At 40.5% G+C, this 12,762-nt stretch overlaps 1 protein-coding gene across 2 annotated transcripts in view; it reads right to left on the reverse strand.

Moving 5' to 3' along the window:
• TMCO1 (transmembrane and coiled-coil domains 1) overlaps positions 1–9,633 on the reverse strand; it is a 46,307-nt gene extending 36,674 nt beyond the window's left edge. The window contains exons 1-2 of one of the 2 annotated variants that reach the window (XM_060033452.1): positions 9,414–9,633; positions 8,928–9,005 (exon numbers count right to left, since the gene is read on the reverse strand). In XM_060033452.1, the coding sequence (XP_059889435.1) occupies positions 8,928–9,005; positions 9,414–9,483 (148 nt within the window). In that variant the 5' untranslated portion in view covers positions 9,484–9,633. The remainder of the gene's footprint in view (positions 1–8,927; positions 9,006–9,413) is intronic. The other variant, XM_060033453.1, reaches the window with a different exon arrangement.
• Positions 9,634–12,762: the final 3,129 nt, after the last annotated feature.

The raw sequence follows: 12,762 nt of genomic DNA on the forward strand, positions 1-12,762 counted from the left end.
AGTCTAAGCACAATTTTAAAATTCTGCTCTCAGGTGATTAATTGTAGTGCCATTCTCATATTCACCATAGAAGGTGGGCATTCATTCATTCAGTTATTGGCTGCCTAAGTTAACAGGCACCATTCTAGGTAAATAAAAAGATAAACATGATCCTTGCCCTCTAAAAAGCAATTTAGTGAGGGCACATAATCAAGTAACAATTATAGTATAGAAAAATGGCAACACATGCACAGGGTAGGAAGATCAGGAGAGCCAAAAAAGCTACGACTAAATTTTTTTGAGGCTTTTCAATTAATATGACAATAGAGTAACAGTAAGCTTTTGAAGAAGAATAGTGTTAATGTATTTATATTTAATATTTACTATCTTTAATCACCTATGAATGGACTAGCAATAGATACACCAAAAATTACCTTTACTCTATTTACATTATCTGTTTCTTATATTATCTTAGTATACTTCCTTTACTAGCAAATAGTACAGTACATGTATTATTTCTAAAAGCTGCATTAAAGAGAATTGGCAGGTAGGAATCTTTCCTTTAGTATATTAAGTATGCTGAATTCTAAAAGGAAAATTGGTGTTACTCCTTTATCAAAGAGACATAAAATTCAATTTAACTCCACTATTACAAATAAAATGGTAAAGTTCTGACTAAAATAAAATGGTAAAGTTCTGACTATAATAAAATGTGTGTGTGAATTGGGTGTCTAAGTGACAGGTACTGTTCTAGGTAGATAAAAAGATAAAACATGACATATATAGGGGGAAAAAAGAGGGATATTTTTGTTTGTTTGGCCGCACCAGGCGGCATGTAGGATCATAGTTCCCTGATCAGGGATCTAACCCATGTGCCCTGCAGTGGGAGCTTGGAGTCTTAACCACTGGACCACCAGGGAAGTCCCAAGACAGAGATTTAGAATGAACTACTAGTACGAGATCATAAAAGGAAATTAAGTCAAATTCTACAAGATGTTACAGAAATAACATTTTAAAAGACAAAATGGACAGAAACATTGATGCTTTATTCTTTATCATTATTATTAACCAAAGAAACAAAAAATATCTTTCCCACCTCAGAAGGACTATAACACAGCTACTTGGCATTTAACCATGACTGAATAAAAAACAAGGGGGAAAAAAAAAGTCAGAAGGCTAGAGAATAGAAACATAAGATAATACAATGAACATTAACCTGATCTTCTAGCACACTGGATTAAGACTAGATAAATCTTTTCTAGGGATAATATAAATTAACCTAATGGTTTTTTAACCTCATGAAGTTGCAAAGAAACTCTTTTTGCTGATATTTATTCACCAGAACCTCACCCCATAACAAGAAATGGAGATACTGGACTTCCCTGGTGGCGCAGTGGTTAAGAATCCGCCTGCCAATGCAGGGGACATGGGTTCGAGCCCTGGTCCGGGAAGATCCCACATGCCGCAGGGCAACTAAGCCCGTGCGCCACAACCACCGAGACTGCGCTCTAGAGCCCGCGAGCCACAACTACTGAGCCCACGTGCCACAACTACTGAAGCCCGCACGCCTAGAGCCCGTGCTCTGCAACAAGAGAAGCCACCGCAATGAGAAGCACGCGCACCACAACTAAGAGTAGCCCCTGCTCGCAGCAACTAGAGAAAGCCCGCACACAGCAATGAAGACCCAAGGCAGCCAAAAATAAATAAATTAATTAATTAATTTTAAAAAATAAAGGGAGATCCTCCTCTAAAAAAGAAAAAGAAAGAAAAGAAATGGAGATATCAGAGTTGACAAAAATAAAAGACGTCTACTATGAAACACATTTTTTGCCTATGACCTGGTATTGCTGCGTTCTGAATTAGAGTTGTCAAACAGTTTATAAATTACTCTAAAAGCTTTATCCTGTTGCACTGTAAGCTAAAGAAATACTTCATACTTTACAATAATTTGTACTTAATAAATGTTCTCAAATAAGTAATTTTGTTACAAGAATCCAATTACATATAGTACTTTAAATCTTTCTCATTTACTGAAGTGTTCTTTCATTGGTCTACATTATTAAAGTGACACAACGAAAAAAGACTTACTGACATTTAGAGCACACTCATAAGTCTAGTGACCACCTAAATCAAACAGCTTGGTACCTTTATGAAAGCATCTTTTGTCAAAGGCCCCACCACAATAGGACAGCTTTGTAGGTAACACCAGTATTCTCCAAATAATGCCTCTGATCAGATCTGCTCAAGATACGAAATCTACACCTAATTCTGATTCAAATATATTTATATTTCTTTGTATTCCTCAAAAACCCTACGAATTTTTTTGAGGTTTTAATTATTTTAATTTTTTCATTTCATTTTATTCTTTTACATTTTGAGCCTGTGCTTCCCATCGCTTTATTACAGAACAAAGAGTAGATGAAATAGCAAGGCTTCCTTTCAGTTTGGTTTATTACTATTGATTGGTTTGTTCACTGAAATATGTGAAAATACACTTTAGTCACCTTAAATTCATTATTAGCTATCAAAGTCCAAAATGTACTGATTGATTCAAAATTGTTTCAATAGACAGAAAATTTCTACTTTTTCAACTGTGGCTGCCTACTTATTTAGACTCATAAAGAATTTTTGTTTGCCTGAAGTTGTGAATAGATTAGATTTTTATCTAAGTTTAAAATATCAGGTAGTAACTATTTTAATAGTCTACAAGTTGGTGATCATCCAATGAGAGTTGTCACTGGAAAACATTTTAAAGAACAGATACGTGTATACGTATAACTGAAACACTTTGCTGTACACCTGAAAGTAACATAATGTTGTTAATCAACTATACTCCAATACAAAATAGTTAAAAAAAATAAATAACCAAAGTAAAACACTCATTTATTTTAAAGAGTCAGTTTTAAAGATAAGCGATGGTCTTATGCTTACCCCCACTCCCTATTTCCTTCATTTCAAAGAGCAACCACTTTTACCTCTTTTAGCTGATTATTTTGATATTTACCCCTATATCCTTTTTTTTGGTAGCACCGGTGGCTTGTGGGGATCTCAGTTACCCGACCAGGGACTGAACCCAGGCCATGGCAGTGAAAGCACCGAATCCTAACCACTAAACCACCAAGGAACTCCCATAAAGTTTTTTTTTTTCTTTTAACCCCTATATCTTGAAATAAGCTAGTTACATCATAAAATCCATTGTTATAGTTGTAATTTTGGTTAAATGTGAGTTCAACATTTACAAAATTATGATCATGAAAATACTGTTCACAGGTAATTTATGCAGCAAACTATTTAACTTCCTGCAAGTTTTTCCTAGATTTATGGCATTTTAAAATTTGTTTGGTCGTCTCCGTACTTATCACCAATTCAGCCCCAAATTCTTAGTTAGCTGTCTAAATCTTTCCTGTACAAAGTCAGATCACTAGGCATTATAAATTTTCCTGAAGAAGTTTCTCCTAGCACCCTCTTACAAGCTCAGCCTGGTGCACAGCTGACATTCCTAAGAATGTCAGATCTAAATCTGCCTTCACCATCGTCCGGGCGATTCCCTTCACCTGAGTCCTGTGTTGGAGCTCTTGTTTCCTGGAGTTCATATCTTCCTTTTCTTCTTGGTTTACTCATTTGTCTTGGTGTAGTGTATTTTCCAATAGTTGGCTGAGATAAAATTTTTTAAGGCCTTGCATATCGGATAATTTCCTCAAAGGATCCTTTATGTCTGATATGTTTTTATTTCTGTCATTTCCATGTGACACTTTTTTATAGTTTCCGTCTTCTGAAAATCCCCATCTGTTCATGCATATTGTCTACATTTTCCACTAGATCCTTTAACATGTTAATCATAGTTATGTACAAGTTCTATGCCTGGGCCATCTCTCTCTCTCTTTTTTTTTTTTTCTTTTTTTCTTTGGTCACACTGCACAGCTTGCGGGATCTTAGCTCCCCAACCAGGGATTGAACCCGTGCCCCCTGCAGTGGAAGCGTGGAGTCCTAACCACTGGACCACCAGGGAATTCCCATAGGCCATCTATAAATTTGGTCCCTACAAACTTTTCTTGCCTGGATCCATACAAAATTTTGAACACAGAATGTCAGAAGGGATTATGTTTGCAATTAAGACGTTTGTTCAAAGAGGGAATTTACCTTATTTCTTCCTATTAAATATCCCATGCTAAATAATAGTTATCCATTTGATTACAAATATCTAGAAGACAGTATCTATGCCCGTTCATTGCGTACTGCACTCATCATGGTGACCTCTACAGCGAGCAAGCAATCATACGTGTCAACTGATCATATAAATGAAAATAATACATGCTCACTGAGTTCTTGTGGTTTTTTTTTAATTGAAGTATAGTTGATTTACAATGTTGTGTGAATTTCTGGTGTACAGCAAAGTGATTCAGTTATACATATATACATAAGTTCGTTTGCAGATTCTTCTCCATTATAGTTTACTACAAGCTATTGAATATAGTTCCCTGTGCTATACAGTAGTACCTCGCTGTTTATGTATTTTATGTATAGTAGTTTGTATCTTCTAATCCCAAACTCCTAATTTATCCCTCCCCCGACCCTTCCCTTTTGATAATCATAAATCTGTTTTCTATGTCTGTGCATGTTCACTGAGTTTTGATAGATTACCTGAAATAGAGGACTTAAGACCATAAGAAATGCCATGAGACATTCCAATCATCACCAACCTACCTCATACTTATCTTCAAATAATTGACAAGCACATTAGTCAATTATATTAAAAAATACAACCATGGAAGCTTTGCCTGGCAACTATTACTTTGAATTTAGGTGTCAGGTGAAGGAGACTTAACTTCTATAATACAGATAACTAGAAACAAGGCAATTAGTTGTGGATACTAAGGAAGCCCAAAATCTACAGAGCAAATTCATATAAGTATTTAAGGTATGAGAATATTAATCAAAACAAATTCGAAACTAAAGGTGTTTTGTATTCCATAAGACTACTCCATGATACATGTGATATGAAGAAATTTGTCTTTGGATGCCTCTGCATGCTGGCTAACTAGTTTATGATCATAGCAGAACAATTCCTCACAAAGAATACATGTGATGTTATGTTATAGAGATCATTTATTCTTTAAGCTATTCAACATGCTTTTATCAAGTAGTGAATCTGTGCCAGGACCTGTGTTAAGTGCTAGAGACACAAGGGCCTTTGCCCTCATAGAAATTACAGTTCAGTTGGGGAGAGGACATTATTTGAATAATAATCATATATAGAAAAAATTGTAATTATGATAAGTTCTCTAAGGAGAAGTATCTGGATAAATTAAGGTCCATGATCCAAAGATTTGATCCTGCTGGGGAGACTAAATAAGGCTTTGAGATCTGAAGAATGACTAGGAGTTTATTAGACAAATGAGAAGGGAAAATTATTCCAGACAGAGGAAAAAGTAGATACAAAAGCCCAGCTCCATAGTAGGAAAAAGCAAGATTGGTTCAGAGGATGGCTAGAGAATAGAAAGGAGGGAAAAACATGACGCAGATGTGGTCGGAGAGGGAGAGAGGGAGGTACCCGACCACGCTAGACCTTGTAGGACACACCTTTGTCCTCAAAGCAATGGGAAGAAATTGACTGTTTTAAGAAGGGCAAATAACACAATCAGATTTGTGTTTTGAAAAACTACTCCAGGTGTTACTGAACAGAATAAATTTGAGTGGCTGCAGGTGGAGCAATGAGGAGTCTATCACAGTAAATCAAATGAAATGTGATAGAAGTTTAGGCTAAGTGATGGTGGTGGAAATGAAGAGATGTGGAAAGACTGAAAACTCTTCAGGAGGACAACAGGATCAGGGGTTGAGAGTGGACTGCACATACAGGGTGACAGAAGGAAGTATTTGAATCAACAAATATTTATTAGACATTTCCCATGTGCCAGCCACTTTTCTAGGTGCATGGGATACATCAGTAAACAACAATGATAAAAAAAAAAAAGAACCCTGCCCTAGTGAAGCGTTCATTGTAGCAGATGAATGAAAACAAAACAAAACAAAACAGCAGGATAAGGAAGATGAGGAGCGGCAGTGGTACAGGAGGTAGGCTGACTGCAGTTTTAAATAGGGTGGTCAAGTTAAGACTCACTGAGGTGAGCTGTGAACAAAGATTTGAAGAAGATACAAGGGTTAGGTAAACAGATATCACAGAGAAGAACATTCTAGGTAGAGGGAACAGCCATTAGATAGGTCCCAGCACAGGAGCGAGGCTGATGTGTAATAAGGAACAGCAAACAGGTCAGTGAGGGTGGAGCAGAGTGAATGAGAGGGAAAGAAGATCAGAGCCGTAACAGGGGACCTCTGTAGGCCACTGTAAAAACTTTAGCTTTTCCTCCGAATCAAAATGGGACACCATCACAGAGTTATGAGCAGAGAAGGGACATGATCTGATATACTTTTTTTTTTTTTTTTTTTTTGCGGTATGCAGGCCTCTCACTGTTGTGGCCTCTCCCGTTGTGGAGCACAGGCTCTGGACGCGCAGGCTCAGCGGCCATGGCTCACGGGCCCAGCTGCTCTGCGGCACGTGGGATCTTCCCAGACCGGGGCACAAACCCGTGTCCCCTGCATCAGCAGGCGGACTCTCAACCACTGCGCCACCAGGGAAGCCCCGATATACTTTTAAAAAGATTATTCTGGCTGCTATCTTGGGAACAGATTACAGGGAAACAAGACCACTTGCTGGAGGCTATCACAATAATTCATGCAAAGAATGATGGTGGTTTGGACTGTGGTAGTTAGCAGTGGAGGTGATGTAAAGTGGGCAGATTCTGGATATATTTGAAGGCAGCCCAACAGTACTGGATGTGGGCTGTGAGAGAAGAGTCAAAGATAACTACACAAGGATTATGTCCTTATGTCCTACACAAGGACGGGATTACCACTGACCAAGACACTGTGACGGCTACTAATGTAGCAGGCTTGGAAGTGAGGAACAGTGTTCAATTTGGACAGGTTGGGTTTGAGATATACATTAGACATTCCAATGGAATTAACAAGTTGATAGTTGGATATTTGAATCTTGCATTAGTAGAGAGGGCTAAGGATATAAATTTGAGGGTCACTGGCAAATAGAGCACATAAATGAGTTCATTAAGGGAGTATAGAGGGAAAAAAAAAATTTTGAGTCACTCCCAACAACAGGAAGTCAAGAAGAGGAACCAAAAAGGAAACTGCAAAAGAACGACCAATTGACAAGGTAAGTGCAAACCCAAGAGAGTGTGGTGTCCTGAAAGCCAAATGAAGAAAGTATAGTAAGGTTTCTGGCTTGCACCATTGGAAGCAAGGAAGTACCATTCACCGAATAGGGAAATACTGGAAAAGGATCACATGTGTGAAGGTAAAGATAATGAGTTTGGTTTTAAATATGTTGAGGTGCATTAACAACACTGAATAAATGAAAGAACAGTAAACCGTAATTTAAAAGGCCTGAATTTGGTTTCTAATTCTTTGTTTGCTCTGAGACATTAATACATCATTTAACCTGAGTCTCAATCTCCTTTTCTAGAAAAGGAGAATAATTTTACACAACTGACCACAAATTGTTACTATGTGGATATTAGAAATGGGATGTTGTAAAAAAGAAAACTTCAAACTCTTATGAAGACATACAGAAAAGTCATAGAATACAGAAAGTCACAAGAATTTTAAGATGTGAAAGTTAGAGTTAATCTTTATAAGGCAGAAAAGGAGACTGAAAACCAAATCAAGCTTGTAAGGAACCATTCACATTATACCTATAGCAGCCCCCTCAGCTGTATCCTGTGGAATTCTTGTTTTATTTCAAAAACAACAAACTCAACTTGTTCTTAAACTTTTCCTCAAATACTCCTTCAACCATCAGACCCAAATGAAAGTTGGCTTATCCCTGAAGACACCACTTACATTGACACCAATCATTATGACCTGCTGTTCTCCAAACACACCTTACTAGTTAAAATTTCCCTTTTTGCACATATGCTATATCCTTTGTCTGGAACTCCTTCCTCATCTCATCCTCTGTCCAAATTCTAACTACGCATGAAGGACTGCAAGGCTATCTGCATCACAAAGGCTTCCATGGCCCCTCACAACTGAATGGGGTCTCTTCTTTAGAACCACCACAGCACATAATAAGTACCTCTCTTGTCAGTTACTCCACTGAGGTTTGTATGACATATTCTGCATAAAAGTCTTATATTTGGGGACTTCCCTGGTGGCGCAGTGGTTAAAACTCCACCTGCCAATGCAGGGGACATGGCTTCAAGCCCTGGTCCGGGAAGATCCCACATGCCGCAGAGCAACTAAGCCCGTGTGCCACAACTACTGAGCCTGTGCTCTAGAGCCCGCAAGCCACAACTACTGAGCCTGCGTGCCACAGCTACTGAAGCCTGTGTGTCTAGAGCCCGTGCTTCACAACAAGAAGCCACCACAATGAGAAGCCTACACACCGCAACGAAGAGTAGTCCCCGCTCACCACAACTAGAGAAAGCCTGCACGCAGCAACGAAGACCCAATGCAGCCAAAAATAAATAAATAAATAAATTTATTAAAAAAACGAAAATCTTATATTTCTAAACAGACTTCAATTCTAGTCAGATTCACCTTTGTATTCCTATGAAGTTTTTACATCAGTTGATGCTCCTAAAATATGTACTGTGAACATGCACTCAGTGAGCCTGATGTATTGAAACTGTTTTTAAAGGATGTTGCCATACTCACATTTTTTTTTTTTTTTCTTTGCGGTACGCGTGTCTCTCACTGTTGTGGCCTCTCCCGTAGCGGAGCACAGGCTCCGGACGTGCAGGCCCAGCGGCCATGGCTCACGGGCCCAGCCGCTCCGCGGCATGTGGGATCTTCCCAGACCGGGGCACGAACCCGTGTCCCCTGCATCGGCAGGCGGACTCTCAACCACTGCGCCACCAGGGAAGCCCCATACTCACATTTTTTACTCTGTTTTTCCACTTCTGCCTTCAGTCTCTTGTACTTGTCTGTCCTGTAAACCAGGACCCAGGTTATACCTGAAACATTAAAAGCAGCATGCTAATAGTGAAATGTTTGGAACGGTCACAACAGCCTTTATTAGTGGTTACCGTTGGATAAGAATGGATTTCAATTTTTTGCTTTGTATTCACCAACAGTTAACTTTTTTCAAACGTTAAGACAACTGAATTTTCAACCAAAACTGTGACACGATACGAAGGTGTCTTCACAAACACGCAAGTGAAACCTCCCCTAGACCGAAGAAACCTCGGCAATCGATTCCACACTACCCCTCCCGCTCCTGGAGGTAAGATTCCCTGGAATGGAGATGAAACCCACTCCCACCCCCGCCAAGGCTCGCGACCTCTCCCTAGGCTCGAGGGACCCAGGGCCTAGGATCCTTCCCTCGGGGACTGATCAAACGTCAGAGAAGCAGCCGCTCTCACCCTCGGCGAGCAGAGCCGTACACACGGAGATAAACACGATGAGCAGCGTGTCTGCGAACATGGTGCTCATCTTGCGCTTCAGTCTCTGCACTCCCACCCGCCAGGGGGGAAGCGCTCGAAAGCCAGGGAAAGTGAAAGGAAAACGACTTTCCTAGATTTCAGGACAGCCGAGTAACACACCGAAAGCCTGGAAGCCTCACTCTCAGCCTGGAAGCCTCACTTCCGCTTCCTGGGCGCAGCGCCGGAAGTGCTCCTCCTGGCGGTTCGCGCTACCGCGAGAATCCCGCGGAAACCGAGCTGCATGTCTCTGGGACTTATGGGCTGGCGCTCAGGCCGAATCTCGCGAGAGTTGGAACTGGAGCCGCTGAAACGGAGTTACGGAGGCGGAACCTCGTCCGGCAGTATTTGCTCACGGTGGTGCTGGAGTGTGCTTTCTTCTCGCCCAGAGTCCACTTGTTTTGACTCGTCTGCGTTTCTGTCTCAGTCCCACATGTAAGGTCGAGTAGGTAGTTTAGCCTGGGTTTGCGTAAAGTGGGGAGTTTGACCTCACGTACCGAATGCCTGTGTTTAGATGCCGGGCCACGGATTTGGGGCGCGAACGTCAATGAATCGTGGGCCGCTGGCTTCCAGGCACTCACATCCTAGTAAAAGAGAAAAACTTGTACGTACGGTGTGATTGGGGTTTTAATAGAGGTATGACCAGAATGCTGCGGTGACCCGGTTGAGGGGATGGTCAGAGAAAGCTAGTAGAAGGAATTGAAGCAGTCGCTTAGAGAAGTCTGAGTGCTTTTGTAGAAAGCAAAGTCTTTCCAGGCAGAGACACGGTGCTTGAAAATACCCGGTGTGTAATGAAGCAGTGAGCGGTTTGTCTTGAGAAGGGGTCCTAAACCCAAATACCCATCATGGTCAGGTATAAAGTATTTTACACTGGGTGGGCGTAAGAAAATGGTGGGAGGTACTACGATGAGCAAGGGAGCACTGACTTTATCTGAAGGGAACAATTGCTACATCCAACCAATTTCCCTTGGAGAATGAGCACCCAGTTTCCAATACCTTCCCATTTTTCAAGAAAATCCAAAAACCCTGATTTTATATGAAATTCTACAAGTTCAGTCTATAAATGCTGGTAACTCATTAAATTTTAAAATGGGTAGAGAAATTGTCTCATTAGCTTGGTTTCAGCCTTTTCAGCTTTTCCAGACTGTGTCTGTGTGAGTGTGTAGGAAAATCTGGAAGCTGGCTGAACTGTTTCCCCTTGACCTGTACTCTCTGTCGTTTTTTTTCTTTTCTCGTAAACTCCCAATGCATTTTATTTATAATTTTCCTATAACACTATATTTGGCCTTTATTAGTTATATGTGCATTTCTTGTCTCCTCTTTACACTTAGTGGCAGAGACCCTGTTTCCTTTTAACAGATATTGAGCTTCTCTTCATGTGTCAGGCTCAGTGGTAGGCACTATTAAGGTTGGAAAGAGTGATTAAGATACTACTACTGACTTCCCTGTAAGTTATACATTATAACAACATATACTAGAGGTGTCAACTGAAAAAAATTGCACAACCTGAAAGTTGGGAGTTATATTTTATTCCGTGCGGACTTTCTGAGGCCTTAAGCCCGGGAGGCAGCCTTTCAGCTCTGAGACACTGCTCCAAAGAGGTAAGGGAGGAGCAAGGATATATAGGAGTTTTTGCAAGAAAAACCAGGTAGTTGGCAATCAAAAGATTACTGCTAATTGAAGAAAAACCAGACATCTCAAGTTAATGAATTTAGCTGTGTATGGGAAGATGCAAGAGTTTGGGCTTATTGAAATCCTTCCTTTGATATGCACCTTAACTGTCTAGGGCCAGTATCCTGTTTTTTACTCCATCCTGAATCCCCTCAGGTTGCACCATTGGGGACAGCTGCAGTGGCTGACAGCTTGGTGACCAGCAGCCTGTTTGTTTTTCTCTATCCTGAGTTGCCTCAGGGCTGATGTAGTGGCTGATGGCTTGATGGCCACAATATCCTATGTTTGCTGATATGGCAGGTGACATTTAACATCCACAGAGGTACTCATAAAATGTTATGGGAGCACAGATGAGGGCAAGATTGGTTCTTTCTGGAGGAGTTGGAAAAACTTCATCCCACCTGAACTATTCAACTTCGATGGTTTTTATTCAGCTTTGTATCACCCATGGTAAATGTTGAGGTGCAACAGAGCATGACCTTTGAAGTAAGGCTTGGTTTTCTTTTTCTGTTTTTTTTTTTTTTTGGCCATACCACGAGGTTTCTGGATTGAGCCCAGGGCCCCGACAGTGAGAACACTGAGTCCTAACCACTGGACCGCCAGGGAATTCCCCAGACCTGGTTTTCAATTCTGGCTTTGCCACTGAGTTGACAGCAGTCCTTGAGCATATTGTTTAACATCTTTTTTTTTTAATAAATAAATTTATTTATTTATTTATTTTGGGGTGTGTTGGGTCTTCGTTTCTGTGCGAGGGCTTTCCCTAGTTGCGGCAAGCGGGGGCTACTCTTCATCGCGATGTGCGGGCCTCTCACTGTCGCAGCCTCTCTTGTTGGGGAGCACAGGCTCCAGACGCACAGGCTCACTAGTTGTGGCTCACGGGCCTAGTTGCTCTGCGGCATGTGGGATATTCCCAGACCAGGGCTCGAACTCGTGTCCCCTGCATTGGCAGGCAGATTCTCAACCACTGCGCCACCAGGGAAGCCTTGTTTAACATCTTTGAGCCTCAGTTTCCTTGTCTATAAAATAGTAATAGCATCAGCTACATGAAACTGTTAGGAAGATTAAATTCGAAAGAGTAATATTATAAAGCATATAAAACTATTTGTGGCACACATAGTTGATCAAATCCAACATGCTATTGATTAGAAGATGCACTATTATTTTATGTACTATTAAGAAAGAAAATAATTAAACCATGACACACCATTGATTGTAAGATGCATCCCATCCAGAGGTTTAAAATATGGGGAGAAAAGTCTTACAATCAGTGAAATACAGTAATAAAAAGCATTTCAATTATTCCTATGTGAATATTTACTACAGAACTGTCTGCTATGATAACATTTCCTTCTCTAGGGCAACAATATCATGACCCTAATGCCCTTTGTTCAAGAACAGTGCTAGAGGCAATTCAGTGACATCTTTACTACATGCTACCAGATTCCTTTATCATATCTCTAAAGTCTCATTGTATTAATTTTTAGATTTCAAAGTCTTCTCCATGAAGACCACTGTCCAAAAATTCACTGTCCTGCTCCAATTTCTATGACTACTATAAGGCTTTTGTACTGGGACTTCCTTTCACTATTCTCTAGGGTACGAGTCACTATTTCCTGGACCC

The sequence above is a fragment of the Delphinus delphis genome, chromosome 1 (assembly GCF_949987515.2).
Source record: "Delphinus delphis chromosome 1, mDelDel1.2, whole genome shotgun sequence".
In the NCBI taxonomy this organism is placed as follows: domain Eukaryota; kingdom Metazoa; phylum Chordata; class Mammalia; order Artiodactyla; family Delphinidae; genus Delphinus; species Delphinus delphis.